The sequence below is a fragment of the Eulemur rufifrons genome, chromosome 7 (genome assembly GCF_041146395.1).
Source record: "Eulemur rufifrons isolate Redbay chromosome 7, OSU_ERuf_1, whole genome shotgun sequence".
Lineage (NCBI taxonomy): Eukaryota > Metazoa > Chordata > Mammalia > Primates > Lemuridae > Eulemur > Eulemur rufifrons.
The window spans coordinates 286,378,309-286,396,915 of record NC_090989.1 but is presented as its reverse complement, the minus strand read 5'-3'; the positions used below and the strand labels follow the sequence as shown (position 1 = coordinate 286,396,915).

Genomic DNA, 18,607 nt, shown 5'->3' with positions numbered 1-18,607 from the left:
GTCTTCTGTGAACGGCCTGTTTATATTCTTTGCCCAGTTTTGTTTTTCTTATTTGCAGTCGTTTTGGGACAGGGGTCTCTGCCAGCGTGCCGTGAGACCTGCCCCAGGCTGCCACTGCTCCGCACCCACTCTGTGGCAGCTTGTGTTGAATGGAATTTCTTAAATTTTAATGCACTTAACTTTATCAATCATTTTTGTGCATTTCTGTGTCTTAAGAACTCCTTCCTGTACCCAAATCACGAAGATGATGCTCCTTGTTGCTTTCTAAGAGTTCTATAATTTTGCCATTTTCCTCGGATGCCCACGCTCACCGCCTGCATGTCTATCCCCTCCCGCCTTCCCCACACCTGCGTCTGCACCTCTAACGCCGTGTGCAGGACAGGGCCGGTCCTCGCTCTTCATCCCGTCGGACGAGACCTCTGCCTTTCCCCACGGAGTTCAGGCTGCACCCCCCGGGCGGTGGGACAGGGCCAGGCTCAAACCGGTCGCTGCCTGTTTGCTTCGACCTGTTTTAATTCTCTTTCCAGCATTTCAGTTGCACAAATTATTTTCCAGTATTTCACTTCACTTCCTCTATTAGCTTGTTTTTCCATAAGGCTGTATTTCTTTTTATATTCTTTTTTTAAAATTTTATTTATTTTACAAACTATTTTGGGGGGTCTCCCAGTGAGGACGGGAAAACCTGCTAGACAAATTCTGCAAGCGCTGTCTGGCTGCCCGCACACTCCAAGCTCCCGCTTACGTCCACCAGCCGTGGCAAGCCCGTGTCCTGGGACGCCTTCCACCAGAAGTCGCGGCGCGAGACCCACTGACACGGTGAGTGGAGACTTACCGCACTGCTGAACTCGCACACGCTCCACCTCGCAGGATCGTTCGGTATCATTCGTGCTTTAAATGGTCTCCTGTCCTTTAGAGAAGTTACAGGGAAAATTTCACACTGGCCACTTCTCACGCTTTTCCTTCATTCCCAGGGCTGCATTTTCCTTCCGGAGCCTCGTATCCCTTTTAGTGCAAATCTGCTACGGAATCTTATCAGCTTTTGTTTTAACCGGAACACATTTTATTTCACTCTCATTTTTTGAAAAATATTTTTACTGGACATAGAACTCCAAGATCATTTCTTCCTTTTAGGTTTTTTCTTTCCACACAACGAAGACGTCATTCCCCCGTCTCGAGGTCTCTGGTCCACGTGGGAGGTCAGGAGCGTTTGGTAAGTCGTTTGCCTACATGTGTGACGTACTGTTTTCCTCTATTTTTAAAGATGTTCTCTTTATTGTGGATTTTCAACAGTTTAAGCATGAGGTATTTAGGTGTAATTTTTTTTTTATTCATCTTGTTTGGGGCTTGCTGAGTTTCTCAGACCTGTAAGTTGCTGTTTTTCTCCAAATTTGGAAAATTTCTGACCATTATTTCTTCAGTACGCTTTTTTCCTACGGGGTTTTCTGCCCGCTGTCGTCCTGGGACTCTGAGCACGCATGGTGGACCATGCGACGCTGGGCCACCATCTGTCTGCAGACCCGTTCAGGTCCACGGTCAGCCGTCACCTCCACCCTAGCCCTTCTGCCCACGTCGTCCCACCTGCTGCTTAGCTCAGCCGTGAACGTCCCACCCCAAGCACCTGCTCCAGCAGCACCGCGGGGCCTGCGGCTCCCTCTCCCGCTCTGTCCCGGAGGCTCCAGCTGCTTCCGCAAAGCTCCGAACTCCGCCGGTCTCTGTTTCTCCACTCGCTGGAGCTGTGCGCGGGCACCAGCTGTCTGAGGTGAGGTCTGGAACTGCCCCCGGGCAGACGGTGGGGCAAGTGTGGAGCCTTCTCCCCCAGCATGACGCCAAGGATCACCAGTAGTCATCGCCAGTTATTTATTGAAAAATTAAGGCTGCCACATCTCAAAAGCCACCAAAACCAAGATAAAGGACTAAATACCAACTTGAAAAAACATATTTGTAACATATGTGAATAACGATACACAAAAAATGTTGACTTTAACAAGAGCAAACAGTAAAAAACAACACTCAACACTTGCGCATATCCACCTGTTACCATGGACCCGAGATGGCACCAGGCAGGTGGGGGCAGGAGCTCGGGGACCACCAGGGCCGTCGGGGGGAGCGGGGGGGCAAGAGCTCGGGGACCACCGGGGCCATCCAGGCAGGTGGGGGGGGCAGGAGTTCACGGACCACTGGGGCCGTCTGGGCAGGTGGGGGGCAGGAGCTCGCGGACCACTGGGGCCGTCGGGGGGAGGGGGGGAAAGGAGCTCGGGGACCACCGGGGCCGTCTGGGCAAGGAGGGGGTGGGTGGGGCAGGATCTCAGGTACCACCGGGGCAGTTTGGAAACAGGTAGAAAAAGCCTTGGAGATGTTCGTATGTTTTGGTCCAGCAATTCCACACCTAGAAATCTGTCCCGACGAAGTCAAATATGTGCCAAAATTTAGCTATGAAAATGTTCATTGGAGCACTGTTTATAATAGAAATTGAAAATAAGATAAATACTAATCAATATGCAAAACTAAAACTGATACAATTATATCATAAAATATCAATGAGCCATTTGAAGTGACGTTACAGAATAATATTTAATAATAGGAAAACAGAGAAAATTTAATTTGATGTGAAAGGAGCTGACAGATTAGCATGGAGGGTACGATCCCGTTTTTGTTTGGAAAAGTGTGTACTAACATGAAAGACTACAAGAACTGTTTTTACATTTTTTTATTGTGGTAATACACACAACTTTCCATTCTCACCATTTTTAAGTGTGCAATTCAGTGGCACTAATCACATTAACAATGTGCGGCCATCACCACTGTCTCCAAAACGTTTTTATTACCCCAAACAATACTCTATAACCATAAAGCAGTAAGGTGCCCTCTCCCCTCAGCCCCTGGCACCTCCAATCTACTTTCTGTCCCGAGGACTCTGACGGCTCTGCGACCTCACCTCAGTGGAACCAAACAGCACTTGTCCTGTCTGGATTCGCTCGCTCAGCACAGCGTCCTCAAGGTCCACCCGTGCTGGGCACGTGTCGGGAGACCACGGCCTCTTACGGCTGAGAATGGCCCCACTGCCTGGAGAGACCGTGTGCTCCCCACCCCCTGTGGGGGCCGTTTCCGGCGGCTGTGAGCAGCGCTGCAATGAGCAGGGCCGGGCCGAGACCCGCTCCTGTCCCTGCCCTCCGTCCTCTGGGTCTCTGCGGGCTCGCGTGTCGACTCTGTGCTGAGCTGCTCTCCACGGTGGCAGCAGCTCACGTTCACCATCTAGGCGTGAGGGTACAACCCCCTCCACGCCTCACCAACACTCCTGTCCAGCTTTTAGACCGTGGCCGTCCCCAAGGGCGTGAGGCGGCATCTCCCTGTGGCTGTGATCTGCGTTCGCCTCAGGACTCGTGGTGCCGAGCGCCTGTCCGTGGGCCACTCTGGTCACTGGTCTTCACGGGAGACACATCTGTTCAAATCCTTTGCCCCATTTTGTTAATGGATTGTTTGGTTTCTTTGTTGCTAAATTGTAGAAATATATTCTGGATCATAAACCCTGATCAGATACAGGATTTGTAAATACACTTTCCCATTCTATGGGTTTTCTTTTCACTCTCTTGATAGTATCCTTTGATGCACAAAAGTTTTAATTTTGATAAAGTTTATTTTTTTTGATTGTGCTTTTGGTGTCATATCCAAGAAATCATTGCCAAATCCAACGTCATGAAAGCCTTTCCCCATGTTCTCTTCCAAAAGTTCCATTGTTTTAGCTCTTAAGTGTAGGTCTTTGATCCATTTTCCATGAATTTTTGATATGATGTTAGGTAAAGGTCCAACCTCATTATTTTGCATGTGGCCACCTAGTTTTCCCAGCACCATTTACTGAAATGACTGTCTTTTTCCCATCAAAGGGTCTTTTCACCTTGTCAAAAATCAACTGTTTACACATTTTTATTTTACTCCATTGGTCTGGATTTGTCTTTATGTCAGTACCATACAGTTTTCAGTACTACAGCTTTATACAGTAAGTTCTGAAATAAGGAAGTGTGGGTTCTCCAACTTCGTTCTTTTTAAAAACTGTTTGGCTATTCCAGGTCCCTTGAGATTCTATAAGAACTTTAGGACCGGGCACAGTGGCTCACACCTGTAATCCCAGCACTGTGGGAGGCCGAGGCAGGAGGATCACTCGAGGCCAGGAGTTCAAAATCAGCCTGGACAACAGCGAGACCCCATCTCTATAAAAAATAGAAAAAGTAGCCGGGCGTGGTGGCATGTGCCTGTAGTCCCAGCTATTCAGGAGGCTGAGGCAGGAGGATCGCTTGAGCCCAGGAGTTTGAGGCTGCAGTGAGCTTTGACGGCACCACTACACTCCAGCCTGGGCAACAGAGTGAGACCCTGTCTCAAAATAAAAAAAAAAAAAAGAAAAGAAAAAAAAAAAGAAAGAAAGAAAGAAAAAGAAATTCAGGATGAGTCTTTCTACATTTATAAAAAACACTGTCGGGATTTTAATAGGAATTTCATGGAAACTGTAGATTGCTTTGGGTAGTATTATTAATACCATTTTAACTGTATTAAGTCTTTTAATGAACAATTCATTGCAGGTACATAGAAATAAAACTGACTTTTGTGTTTCATATCCTGCTACTTTGCTGAATTATTAGCTAACAATATTTTTGTGGATTCTTTAGGGTTTTGTACATAAAGATCACGTCATCTGTGAACAATTTTAGTTCTTCCTTTCCAATTTGACTGCCTTTTATTTCTTCTTGCTAACTTTCCCGGGTGGAAGACAGAGAGTGTCCCGAGGGAGGAGGCCACAGGCTTCCGCACAGCAACCCCCTGCTTGGCTGATCTGCCCGCTGCCAGGCCCTGCGGACCTAGCGCTCACTCACGGTTCCACTAACAAACCAGGCAACCAGGTAAGATGAGGAAGCTACTGGACAACCGGGTAAGCGTGTGGAGGCCGGCGACCGCTGAGGCTGCTCCCGTGGGGAGCTGCCCCTGCTCACGCCTCCGAGAAACGCGCACACACAGGACCGACGCTGACAGGCGCCTACCTTAGGGTCCACCTGCGCCCCGGCCTTGATGAGGTACTTCACTGCATCCAGGTGGTTGTTTTCCGCCGCCTCCATCAACGGGGTCCTCTGGTCCTCCGAGCAGGTGTCGATATTGGCGCCCGCCTAATGGAACGACAGTGCAGGCGTGGGGGGGCGCCCACCGCAGCCCCCGCCTGGCGAGGAAATGAGCTACCTGCTTCCACACGGGCAAGACAGCTACGTTAAAATTGTCTGACTGATAACTATGTCTGAGTCTTCTAAAAATGTATTCAAAAACTTAATTATTCTGTTACGATCAAGCTTTCAGTTCTAGCAGAATATTTGTGCTAGATTTCATTTCACTTCTAGGCTAATTTGATAGAAAATGTTTACAGCACAGCAGGGTGACAACACCTTCAGGAGAGCGAGTGACAACAATCACCTTCTTCAGCAGGCAGAGGGGAGGGGACGAGGGGCCTCAGAGAGGGGCGCCGACCCGGCCCTGCAGGGGCACAGACCCGGCCCGGGGCCTGCTGCCACCTGGCCTCGCGGTCTCCGTGCCCGCCGCAACAAGCAGAACCAACGCGAATTTCTGGCAGTGTGCACTGTGGAGCAATTCCAGTGTTTCCAATACAGCGAGAAACTTGAAGGACTAGCAGGGATACGTAGGTAAATTTTTGTTTGTGTGACACTTAAGAAGCCCCCAACTTTAAAATTGGTTGTGTGCTAAAAGGAAATCAGCTGTTTGGCGGTTGAAACCTCTTCTCTGCAGCGGGAAAAACGGTCTGACTTCTTAGACTAATATTCTAAGAGCTAACAGTTAGCATATAAAACGAATGCTATGAAGAAAGGCTGAAAATAGTATTGATTTTACTATTAGCAAGGTAAAGCCACAGAAAGTAAAGCTAAATTCTATGGCAGCTATTTTTAACAGGAAAATAAAAACACAAAATAAAGCTCAGAGCGCAGCCCAGGCCGAGCTGCGCAGGCCGTGGCGGGAGGGTCAGGCCCGGCCTGTGCGCTGAGCTCGCGCTCGGCCCTCCCCGGCCCCAGCACGCAACGCGGAGCGGAGGCCGCCCCACGACGGGGAGGCCAGGCCGGACGGAAGGTCGAGGGCACGGGCTGCAGGACGCCCGAGGGGCAGGGCCACATGCTGGTGACCCTGAGCAGAAGCTGAGCGAGGGCTGGGGGCCTGTCCCTAAGAACGAGGGTGGGGGAGACCCGGCCAGCCCACGGGTGCCCGTTTGAACGCGGAGCTGCCGGCTCCACCCACACGGCAGCCCAGAGCCCCGGTAACCAGGAGAAACCGACCACCGCCCGGCAACGTGACGGGGCTCAGAGACAAAGGCAAAAAATCTCCAAGATCTTCGGAACACAGAGAGGAGTAAAGGGAAGAGAGAATCAAACTGAGAGATCGCCAGGTGACGAAAGGGCTTTCTCGGCAGAGAGACTGGGCCGTGCAAAGAACGGGCCTGCCCAGGCCTGGCCTGCGTGAGCAGGCGGGTCGGGTCAGGGAAGGAAGACTGGACCCACGTGGTCATGGGGGCGGTGAGAGATAACAGTCAAGGAACTTCTAAAACACATTGAGAGATGAGCGAGAAGCAGACGGCTGAAAACATGGGAGTCCGTGGCAACGTCTCAGAGGAGGGCGCGGCCTCGCTGGGTGCCACCAGGGAGTCCAGATGCAGCAGCGGGCACGGGGCACCCCAGAGCGGGCAGAGGGCACAGCGCCCGACTGGGGCGGGGGGGCGGAAAGACACGGCCCACGCCTGCAGGGGAAGCCTGGGCCTGGGCGGCTGGTGGACAGGGCAGCCCTGGCACTGTGGACGCCACGGGACCAGCCCTGAGCCTCCCCAGCACCACAAAAGCTGCCCCAGGTCGGAGGCTGGGGAAGTGCTTCCTGGGTGAGTGGGTGTTCTTTCTCCACGTGCCACACGGCTGTGGCCCCGACCCCTCGAGGTGCAACTGCTGCGACTGAGGGGCACCCCCTTTTCTTTAACTGCTTGTCTGAACGTGGCATAGCCACACGTGGCAGGGCCCAGCTGGGGCAGGGGGACTTGAACCAGACGAGAGCTCTGGTGCCAGCAAGACCCCCTCGGTGAAAAGGAAAACAGGCTGCATAAATACGACCACGGCTCTAGAAGGTGCCCCTGTGCTGGGACAGGCTACTCAGTCCAAAATTCAGCAAGGACAGGAACCCGGAGAGGGGAGCCCAGAGCAGGGGGTCCCCGAGAGACAGTGCCGCAGCCTGGGCACAGCCGCGTCACTCCACGGCTGCTTCTGGACAGGGCCTGCCGGCGAGGGGTACGAGATGCCCGACACCCCACAAAAGCTGCAACCCTGAGGACCACCACCCTCGGAGTCAGGGCAAACGAGAAACAAAGCCATCCCATCTCTTCCTGGAGAATCGCAGGAAAACTACTTAGGTTCTGAGAGGAAGGAAAAATACACAAAACTAAAAACCCATCTAAGAACTCTGGAACTTAAAATTATAAGATATTAGATATAAATAAAAATATGTCAGAAATTAGAAGTATAACCGGACTAAAGGTTTCTATTAAAATACTGAGACTGTTAGACCAAAGTTTTTTTGTGTCTTTTGTTTTGCCTGTGCTGGAGTGCAGAGGTGTCACGACACCTCACTGCAACCTCACACTCCTGGACTCGGGCGATCCTCCTGCCTCGGCCTCCCAAAGTGCAGGGCCGACAGGCGAGAGCCACTGTGCCAGGCCTAGACCAGGTTTTTAAACACTGAGCTGCATGTTTAAAATACATGTATGCAAAAAGGAGGAAAAAATGGTCAGAATAAAAGGATGGAAAAACGTTCCAGGCAAACAGCAACACTGTGTCCCCAGCGGTGACCAGACTCATGTGACGGCACTCAGACAGCAGGGGTGTGGGTGGCTCGGCAGGTGGCTCGGCCTCTCGGGTCTCCTTCTCTTGGCTCCAAGAAAGGTCCAGACAGGTCAGCGTCTGAGTGGACGGGCCTTTCAGAGAGCCGTGTTTAGGGGCCCCCAGGTGACCCCCAACCTGCAGGTCACCCAGCAGTTGACAAGCTCCCCCCAACCGAGAGCCCACCATTGGCATTTCAGTACTTCAAATGTAAACAAACAAAATCACCAGGCATTTGAGGAAAACCGTAAAATCCGAAAGGCAGACTAAAACAGACAGAGCGGCTTAAAACTGAGAAACAACTGCACGATCTTCAGGGGACGAGGGAAGCACGAGAGGCCATAGAAACAGGACCTGCCCGAGAGCAGGACAGGGCTCCCAGGTTCCGGAATGGCGCGGCGCACACGACGCCGCCTGGAGCCCCGGCTGAGCCGAGGACCTGCCCGGACGGTGGAGCCAGAGGTGGGAGGGGCCGGCAGGGACTCGGCCCAGAAGGTGCCGCCCCCGGCAGGAGCCAGCACAAGACGGGGCTCCTCCCAGAAGTCTTGCCCAACGCCATGGACAGGGAGGACCTGTGCTACCACGAGGTGAATCGTTCCTGAAGCTTCCAAAAATAAAAGGTCACATGTGAAGGACTGAAGTCAGACTGCACCGACTCAGAACGTGGCATCTGAGAAACAGGGAGCCCAACAGAGGGGTCGGCGCAGGGGCACCCCCACGGGTGGTCACGGCATCTGTCTGGACACGGAGGCGCAGCCGTGTGTTCCGCAGGCAGACTCAGCTCAGCCAACAGAAACAAGACGAGCATCAACGACAGACAGACTCGGGCTCTGTTGGAAACGTAGTCACATGATCACATGATGCAAATTCTGCGTGACAACTGCTAAAAGGGCCGCACGGACACCAGGAGCTGGGCAGGGACGCGGCGTGCACGCCTCGCCCTCCCCTTCCCCACAGGAGTCAGTCGACACTAAAAACTGCAAACAAAATTGAAACCAAAGAAAAGTAAATCAGGAAACAGCCGCATTAGCAGCAAACGCAGAAGAGATGGCGGGAAGCCCGCGCAGCGGCAGGACAGGGGGGACGGGAACGCTGACTCTGTTTCCCCTCACAGCACCCGTGAGCTTTTCACTGTGAGAACTACGAATCTGGTACGATTTCGCTTTGAGAAACACAAACGAGCAGGTGAAGGCCCGGGAGGGCTCAGACGAACCTGGACCAGCATGTGGCAGATGTCCACGTGGCCGGCCTCCGCCGCGGCGTGCAGGGGTGAGCGCTTACTCTGGTGCTCCATCTTGAAGTTGGGGTCGATGCCATCAACTGCGAACAAACACGGTTTCACTCATTATTCACATGCAGCCCACGGTCCCTCCTGAGGACGTCACGAAGGCTGACAGAGCCCAGCACATGCCCTTCCTCTGTCTGTGGCCAGGTCAGGCCCTGGGAAGCTCTGCGGGAAGCGTGCGTTCTGCGTGGAAGTGACAGGCAGGCCCCGCGGTCAGAACCAGCCTGACCACGCACACTCCTTCCTACGTCTGCGCTGTGCCCAGTGCTCCTGCCGCGGCCGCCCAGGCCCCGTGAGGAGGCCACAGAGGCAGAAACCCCTGGGGCAGAGCAAGGCCCGGACACAGATGACTTGGACACATGTCCACTCCCAGGAACCCTAAATGGACAGTGAACCAAGAGACCAACCGTGCGGCCAGGTGACTTTAGCATCGGGAATGTGGAAACGATTAAAGCTGCCATTCTGGTCAACATGAATAAACCCGTTTTTTAGACCAAATGTTCAGCTTCTTTCACGATTTACTGTCAAGTAAGGGGGTTCTAATCACCTGCTCAGCCCAGAGAAGACGAACTTCCGAGAAGTCAAACCTGGAGCTGTGCGCTCAGGGACGCAGTGGCCCTGGGAAGGCTGGCACAAGCGTGTTTCAGGCATTAGAAACCCAGAGCCGCAGGCTTATCTACCATAAAATGCAAGTGCAGCAACGTGCTCCGATCTAGACGTGACCGAGTCGTGCTCTGCCCACAGCGCGGCCCCGTGACCAGCGCAGAGAGGACGTCCGCGTCTCCTCAACGCTGCACGTCACGAGGGGACCTCGACCCACGAGTTCTGTTTTTTACATCTACATTTCTGCTTGATTTAGTGATTACATATTTAATTCCCCTTTAAACATTAGAAATTCACAGAGGGTATTTCCAGGACCCGGAATAACTGAATGCCAATATCGTAGGAATCACGGAAGGCTGCTCACCGGCGGGCAGCCTACTTGCCCTGAGCGGAGGACGAGAATCACACGAAGAGAAAGACAAGACGCGACTGGCCTCGTGAGAAAAGGGGGACCCCTGTTCTCTGCTCCCCCGAGTGCCCGCGGCGCCCCGCGAGCCAGGCCGGGCTCGGCACTCACCCAGCATGAGCAGCACCTTCTGCAGCTCCCCCTGCCTGGCGGAGAAGTACAGCTGCTTCGGGTGGAAGCGAAGCTTCTTGGGCCTGCGGGAAAGCGCAGCTGTCAGTGACGCTGGAGGCCAAAGGCCCGGGGGCACCTACCCAAAGCCCCTCAAGTCAAACGCCCCAAACCCACCAATCCTGAAGTCTGTCACAGTGAAAGTAAAACCACCCCACAACGGACGGCCGTCTTCTTAGTCACCGTGTGAGAGTGCCGCGCGCAGTCAGGCTTGCGCACAGTGTACGAGCACCCGCGTGCTGAATGAGGTGTGGCCCGCTCACAAGGGGTGACACGCTGTCCCATGGGCCCCTCGGGCAGGTACAGAAGGTGCCTGGGCAGCGGGAGCCGGAACACAGGCGTGTTTGCTCTGAAACCTGACTGGACAGCTACGTGGGTAACCAGGGGACGGGGAAGGAGGCAGGAGCCGGGAGCAGCCTGGGGCCTGCGGCGAGCAGGGGCCGTGGGCGCGAACAGGCTCAGAGACGGGAGACTGGCTGCAGACAGGCGGACAGGAGCCAGGGCGGAGGCCGTCCGGGCGGGAAAGGCGGAGCACGAGGACCCCGTCAGCGCTAGAGCTCCCTCCTCTATCAGGCGAGGCTGAATGCGATGCTTCCCCTCCCAGGAGACCCGGCACGGCGGCCTGTCTGCCGCCCTATGGAGAGGAGGACGTGGGCCCGTCGGGCCAGAGGGAGGGTGTGGCGTCTGGGAGCTGTCAGGTAAGCCACGGGGCACCTGGTCTGACCTCGCATTGCACAGACAGGTCAGGGACCCGGGGAAGCGGCCACCTGAGGCGGGTGCAGGAGTGTCGGGGACATGCCCTAAGAGCGCACCTAGGATTTCACCCTTAGCACAATGAAGAGGACAGTAACTTCCAAAAATTTCCCAAAATAGTGTAAAAATTCACCAGCTGTTATGATGAACAGCATTAATCAAAATGCTACAAAGTATCGCAGTGACGCCGCGGAGCAGCACACACGGCGCTGATCAAACAGGCCCCGAGACGCCTCTAACCCCACAGGTCAGCGCTTACTTCTCCGAGTCCAGAGCAATCAGAGCGCTCTCCAAGGTCTCCTTCCCTGGTCCCTGGGAGAGGCCCGGAGCCGGCCGGATGAGCCCAGCGGGTCCCGACGGATCGAAGCCCTCAGGCGCCTGGGGGCCTGCGCCGTGCGGCTTGTCGTCCAGCAGTGGCCCGGCCGCGCTGCGGGGGAGGAAACCGGTGGGGCTGAGTCTAGCGGCCACAAACCGCCTTCTGGCGGAAACCAGTGACAGCACAAACCGTGACTGACTCCAACCTAAGTACGCTGCTCTTCTGAAAGAAAACAGCCGCCAGCTTGCTCACTGTCTGCTGAGGCCCTGGGTGAGGGGTCTGGGGTTCAGAATCAAATTTCCTGAGAAACGGGATGTTCAAAACTGCAGGCAATGTTTCCAGGACTCCGGGCCCCATGTCACACCTCCCTCAAGACTGACTTCACACTCACTCTATCCAGTCCACTGGCCTCCCCACAAAAGGCAATCCCGCAGCAGTTTTTACTTAAACTTATAGATTAATGAGGAGGAATAGATACCTTTCTGATTGTTAGTTTTGATATGTCCACAATCTGAGTCTCTTTGAAATGACCGTCAATGAAGTTTTAGTTTTTATGTGACATTTATGTTCTTTTTTCTCTCTTTCTGCTGGGTAGCTCATGGGCTTTGCTGCTGTTCTCAAAGCGCATCTCTCTTCATCCTAGTCTCTGGAGGAGGGTCGCTGACAGGGAACACGGCACCTGCCTTCCGCTGTCTCTGTCTTACCTGATCCTCTCACTGACTCCTTTTAGCTCTAAAAACTTTACAGCTATTCCTACCGGATTCTTTTAGGAAGACAGTGATATGCGTCCAATATGAACACTTCTAATTCTTTTAGATCATTCCTGTCTGCAGCTAGGGCCTTCAAACCTCAGTGCCAAGCGCTGCGGGAGAGATGCAGCAGCCGGCGCTGCTCCGGGTGTGCACAGCCACCTGCAGGGGCCAGGCCAGCAGGGAAAGACTGCGAAGCTACATCACTGAGGGCCGTGTGCAGACTGGTCAGAGACAGGCAACCGAACCTATCAATCCACTGAAAGAGACCTACGTACGGTGGCACTAAGGGAGTCTCAGTGTTTCTGAAATGCCAGCACCCACAGTGAGCATCAGTCAGCTAGACTGCTGGGTGAGACGGCAGCGATCAGTAAGGACCAAGGTGGCGCCATCTCCAGGTAAACCACATGGAGAGCGTGGCCACGCCCCTGCCAAGCACCTGCCCGTGGTGGTGTCAGCCCTGCCCTCCAGGGCCGAGCCTTTGTCCTGCCCGGGCACCGGCGTCACTGTGGAGGTGGTGTCTGCCTTCGCTATGGTCACCTCTCTGGCCTTGGAGGTCTCCTCCCCGCAGTGGGGGCAGTAGCTGGCACCGTTGACTCGAGAGGCACAGTCTTTGTGGAAACGGTGGGAGATGCTGCTCTCGGGCTGACACTCCATGAAATTACCCTAAAAACGAGAAGAGGGAAAATTACTTTTCAAAACTTGGGGCTAATATTCAGGAAAACAAACGAAGCGCCACTAAGCTAGTGAGCCTCCCGCGCCGGCCGGGCTGAGTGGGCGAGTCCAGTCCCGGCTCCCCGTCCCCAGCGGGCGAGGAGGAGGAACAGAGCACCCCAGGCCTCCCGCCGAGAGACAGCCGCACCCGATCCTCTCGGGGCTCATTAGCAGATCAGGTCTCCACGTGCATGTGCGACACGTGCCCCCCCAACCGTGTTATGACGTCACCCGTCTGACACGGTAAGGAAAAAACATAAAAAAACAAAGCCGAACCTGGCAGAGGTCACCTGGCTGACCCCGTCCCACCCCCGGGACCCAAGAAGGCCAAGGCCTTGCTCTGCCCGAGCTAGAGGCTGCACGGAAAGCACAGTCCAAGAAGGGCCCGGAACAGGCCCGTGTTCTGCAGGCTGACGAAGGGACAGATGTGACCACAGAACACCCAGGACGGCGCCGTCTGGCAATTCAGGCCGCGGGAAACCACTAGGAGGGACCCACAGCAGTAAGAACAGCACGTTCTTGCAGAAAGCTAGAAAAGCAGCTTCTCGCACTTTTAGCAGAAGCAAAAAAAACGATGTTTGAAGACAGGGGAGGGAAGAAAAGGTGTGAAATCCAAAGAGAAACCCCCCAGAGTGGCAGCTCCTGGCCCAGGTCCACGGAGGGGCTGCAGGGCCTCTGCGGTGTCTGCGGCTGCCGGCAATGGGACCGTAGGCACCCAGGGGCACCAGGGCAGAAGTGCACCCGGGGCAGGCTCACCCGCATGGGCACACGGACACGTGTGGGTGCACAGACACGCGTGGGCTCACACAGGTGTGCCCGCGGGCACGAGGCCCGTTTGCAGGGGCCCCTGGGTACCGGTGAGCACAGCAGTTTGATGGAGGACGGAACCGGCAACACCAGGCCCTAGAGGGCGGCAGGCGCCTCTGCTCGGAGGACGCTCTCTGCCCCGACAGGATGCTCACAACTGCTCGAGGTGGCAGGGGCTGAGAGGGCCAGGCAGGGTCCCGTCATCTCCGGAAGGCTGAAGGCTCCCTGGCAGCAGTGGGGAGGTGGGGGAGGGACGCAGCTCTAGGGCAAGACACCTCGAGAGCCATGGTGAGGGGTTCGTGAGGCACTGGGGGCCTCAGGGTGGGCCCCGTCCAGGCTCCGGACAAGCCGCTGGGACGTGCCTGGTGCCGTCGGTGGCTGCCCCGCAGCAGGTGGACATGGGACGGCAGCAAGCGCTGGTGACCAGATGGCACGTGCTGTACGGGACGCAAGAGGCCACCAGGAGGGCTGGGCTCTTACCGCTGTGCAGAAGTAGCCGCAGCCGGGACAGCACTGGTGCTTCACCATGCGGCCCCGGTGGTCTTCACACAGCACCAGGAGGGGCGCCTTGTTGGACGGGCGCATCAGCTCGTACTTGACCACGCTGTTGGTGCACCGGCCCAGCTGCAACCGACAAGACCCGGGGTCCGTGAGAGAGCCACGAGGGGACGGCTGTCCCACCCTCCAGGCCCTAGGCGGTGCCCGACACACGGGAGGCTCAGCAAGCGTGAGCCGAACGAAACAGCAGGGAGCCCTGCGAGGCCGGCCTGGGTTCCTGAGCACACACCTTCGCCCGTGCTGGGCCGGCCGAGAGCCCCGCAGGGTGCCACTGCCTTCTGCACGGCCCGCGGAAGACGGCTGTCACACGGCCACACCCAGTGTGCCAGGGGCAGCAGGCACACGTGCACCAGAGAACCAGCTGCTTGTCTTGGGCAGAAATCAAGGGAGTGTCAGGGTCAGAGTGGGTCTGGGATGGGCGCGGAAGGAAAATGGAGACACACCAGGCAGGACAGCCAGGCCAGGCCAGCAGTGGGGAACGGGGCGGCCAACCCGTGGACCCCCAATATCCCAGAGCAGCCAGAGCACCCCACACAGGGCGAGAAGCAGACAACACAGTCTCCTGGGTCTGCCTGAGGGACACGGCCACTGGAGGGTTCCCAGAGGACCAGAGTTTGAGGATGCTCCTCCGGGGGCAACAGGGGCTGCTCTGGGGGCGACCCCCGGACGCTACTGTGCCCTGCAACGTGCCACACGAAGGTTACTGGTTTGCTGCGTAAAGATCTCGGACAGCCCATGAGAAGCAAAAAATAGCCCAACAGAAAAATAAGCCTCTGCTTATTTTTATTGTAAATTCACAGAAGAACCACAAATGCCCCCAAAACACATGATGAAATGTTTGAACTTCCCGGGAATGAAAGAAATGCACCATGAAAAGCCTACGGCATTCCTCCCCTCTGCCTGGGGCAATGTCATCGTCCAGCCGGTGGCCTGCGAGAGAGGCTGGCGCCCCTGGGGGCTGCAGGAACGGACACAAACACTGAGCTCCGTGCAAGCCCCACCGCACTTTGGACAAAGGCAGGCAAAAGCTCCCAAGTGCATCTTCCTCTTTTCAGGCCCACCTGAGTAGGTGCACAAGCATGTACCTAGAAAGACGCAGCATTTGCAGCAACAGAACAGGAACAACCAACATGTCAATCTGCACAACAGTGGCCACAGGACATGCCTGGGTGGCACTACTCATCTACTTGTGAAACCCACGAGGACATCACTGATGCCCAAAGGAGACTGTATGAGAATCATCCAGGAGTTTTTTTTCAGACAGTCTGGGCATCACCCCGTGTCTAGGGAACACAGGGCACGTACACCCTGACCCCTCCCCACCCACCACACACACCGCCAGCTGCCTCTGCTGTGGACCCTGGGCAAGACCCGTGGACCTAAACATCCACAACTACTGATTTTGAAAAATGGTTACAATATTTAAACGAAAAAAGTTTTTTCTTTTTTTTTTTTAAATTCAATGTAGCATAGACATAGAAAGGTCTAGAAGGACATAAAAAATATGAAGACTGATTTCCTCAGTTTTGGAATAAGAGGTGATTGACACTTTCTTATTCGTGCATGTATGTAGTGTCTGAATGTTTTACAATGAGCACGCATTGCTTACGTCATTGTGAAGACGACAGAGGTGGGTGACTTTGTCTGGGAGACCTGTGAGATGGAGACGGGAGAGCTGGGGACTGAGGGGCTCCAGGCAGGAGGGCAGGAGAATACAAGGAAGGGGGTGTTCTGGGAAGAGTCCTTCACATGAATGACAATGGAATCTAGTCAGGGCTGGGGAAAAAAGACAGGACAGGCCAGGTGTGGTGGCTCACACCTGTAACCCAGGCACTGTGGGAGACTGAGGCAGGAGGATCGGTGAGCTATGATGATGCCCCTGCACTCCAGCCTGGGCAACAGGGGGCAGGGAGGGGAGAAATGCAATCAGCGCAGACCACGGGGCCGGGCCGGCTGTGCATGTTGCCACAGCAGCCGCAAGCCGCAGGGAGCCACAGCCCTGGACGCCAGTGCTCCTCGTCCTCGCCAGTGCTCCTCGTCCTCGCCAGTGCTCCTCGTCCTCGCCGGCCCCTGCCAGCTCACACTGGGTGCCCGGAGCTCCCCGCCGGCCCCTGCCAGCTCTCACTGGGTGCCCGGAGCTCCCCGCCGGCCCCTGCCAGCTCTCACTGGGTGCCCGGAGCTCCCCGCCGGCCCCTGCCAGCTCACACTGGGTGCCCGGAGCTCCCCGCCGGCCCCTGCCAGCTCACACTGGGTGCCCGGAGCTCCCCGCCGGCCCCTGCCAGCTCACACTGGGTGCCCGGAGCTCCCCGCCGGCCCCTGCCAGCTCACACTGGGTGCCCGGAGCTCCCCGCCGGCCCCTGCCAGCTCACACTGGGTGCCCGGAGCTCCCCGCCGGCCCCTCCCAGCTCTCACTGGGTGCCCGGAGCTCCCCGCCGGCCCCTCCCAGCTCTCACTGGGTGCCCGGAGCTCCCCGCCGGCCCCTGCCAGCTCTCACTGGGTGCTCACAGGCAACAGGGCAGGTACAGACCCAGGGAAGTCGCCCTAGAGCCCACGTGGACCCTCCTCCCTCACTGAACAGAGGAGCCAGGAGGCGAAGCAAAGCCAGGGCACAGGTGAGAACCTACGGTGACTGAGGGAAGGGCTACAATCGAACCCCCCTGCTCCCAGTGCAGGGCAGTAAATAGTTCTGGGCCCAGGACCCTGCAGGGAGACGGCTGAGGCCTCCTGCACCCGGGGGTGAGGGGGGAGGGGGGCGGTGGGGAGACCCACCCCCGACGCAAGACTGCGTTTCCCTGCCACGGGCAGGAAGGACAGACGCAGGTGCACAGGGCCTGCCGAGGACTGGCTCCGGGAGGACGGAGGCCCCATGGCCAGGCTGGCCCAGCACTGGGTGACACGCAGCAGTGACCTCCCACGGGGGGCAGGAACACAGAGAGAACCCTCCCTCCCTCACTGAAGCGGAGGCACACAGGAAAGGCCGACAGCCAGGGGCGAGGCAGGAGCACCACGGAACTACTGCCACCGCGCAGTCACCACCCACCGCACTGGTCTAAGGACAAGGTGACTACGGAGCAGTGTCTCCACTGGGGACAATTTGCCCCCCTCAACCTCCCAGGGGCATCTGGCAACATATGGAGACATTTACGGTTGCTAGAAATAGGTGATGTGACTAACATCTAATGGGTAGAGACCAGAAATGCTAAATATTCAACGAAGAGCAGAACAGCCCCCTTCCCCCAAAGACGGGGTCCAAAATATCAATGGTACTGAGGTGGAGAGGACTTGCTCTAGAGGAGTCTGAACCCACTGTCAAGAGAAAAAACCAGCAGCAGAAGCAGACTCAGAGATGAGTGAAATGAATTACAGACTGGGAATTCTAAGAAAGTCAACGTAAATGCTAGAAATCACAAAACACAGTAACAGAGACAAATGCCTTTGACTGGCTCCTAAGCATACTCAACAGGGAAGAAGAAAGAATTAGTGGATTTGAAAAAAAGGCCAATATAAATAATCTATACCTAAAATGAAAAGAGAAAAAAAGAGCAGAGCATCAAAGAGCTATGGAACAATGTCAAACAGTCTAATCTGTGTAACCAGAATCCCAGAAAAGGAAGAAAGACAAGAACAAGGCTGAAGAAGAAAAGCACTAGTGGCCAAGAATTTCCTAAGAATCAGTAGGTATCAAACCAAAGACCCAAGAAGCTCAGACAAAACCTACACAGGATAAACACTGAAAAAGCAAAACAAAACAACAAAACTAATACACTTAGGCACATCATTTTTAAACCAGTGAAAGCCAAAGATAAACGGAAAATCTTGGGGGCAGCCAGAGAAAAAAGACACACCATACGCAAAGGAACGAAGGTAAGAATTACAGCCAACTTCTCTGAAGCAGCTGTGCGGACAACACTGGAGTTCCATCTCTAAGGGCTGGGGGAGGCAGAAACTGTCAGCCTAGAATTCTATATCCATAAAAATATCTTTGAAAAATTAAGGCAAACAAACAGAAGCTGAAAGCATTCATCATCAGTAGACTTGTGCCATCAAAAACAAAGAGAACAGTTAACGGAAGGTCTTCAGGCACAGGTACTATAACACCAGACAGGAATTTGGATATAATCAAAGAAATAGAGACCCCTGGATACATTTAAGATGAAGGTTAAGACTACTGTTATGTTTAATCAATTTAAAAAGTAACTACAAACAAAAATTATAGCAATATGCAGTGGGCTTTTAGCATACATAAAATTAAAATGTAGGACAAAGCGTGAGGGAGGATTTGGAACCACACCACTGCAAGAGTCTTACACTGCATGTGAAGTGCCATGATGCTAATCGCAGGTAGGTTGT

At 55.0% G+C, this 18,607-nt stretch overlaps 1 protein-coding gene and 2 pseudogenes across 4 annotated transcripts in view; 1 reads left to right on the top strand and 2 right to left on the bottom strand.

Annotated features, from left to right (window-relative positions):
• Positions 1-18,607, bottom strand: part of EHMT1 (euchromatic histone lysine methyltransferase 1) — a 171,039-nt gene that overhangs the window by 27,941 nt on the left and 124,491 nt on the right. For all 4 annotated transcript variants that reach the window (XM_069477202.1, XM_069477201.1, XM_069477203.1 and 1 more), the window contains 6 exons: positions 14,180-14,323; positions 12,618-12,844; positions 11,373-11,540; positions 10,304-10,386; positions 9,112-9,218; positions 5,028-5,150 (listed from right to left, as the gene is read on the bottom strand). In XM_069477202.1, the coding sequence (XP_069333303.1) occupies positions 5,028-5,150; positions 9,112-9,218; positions 10,304-10,386; positions 11,373-11,540; positions 12,618-12,844; positions 14,180-14,323 (852 nt within the window). The remainder of the gene's footprint in view (positions 1-5,027; positions 5,151-9,111; positions 9,219-10,303; positions 10,387-11,372; positions 11,541-12,617; positions 12,845-14,179; positions 14,324-18,607) is intronic.
• On the bottom strand, positions 655-712 carry LOC138388954 (U7 small nuclear RNA; annotated as a pseudogene).
• LOC138388646 (small nucleolar RNA U13) lies at positions 13,044-13,133 on the top strand (annotated as a pseudogene).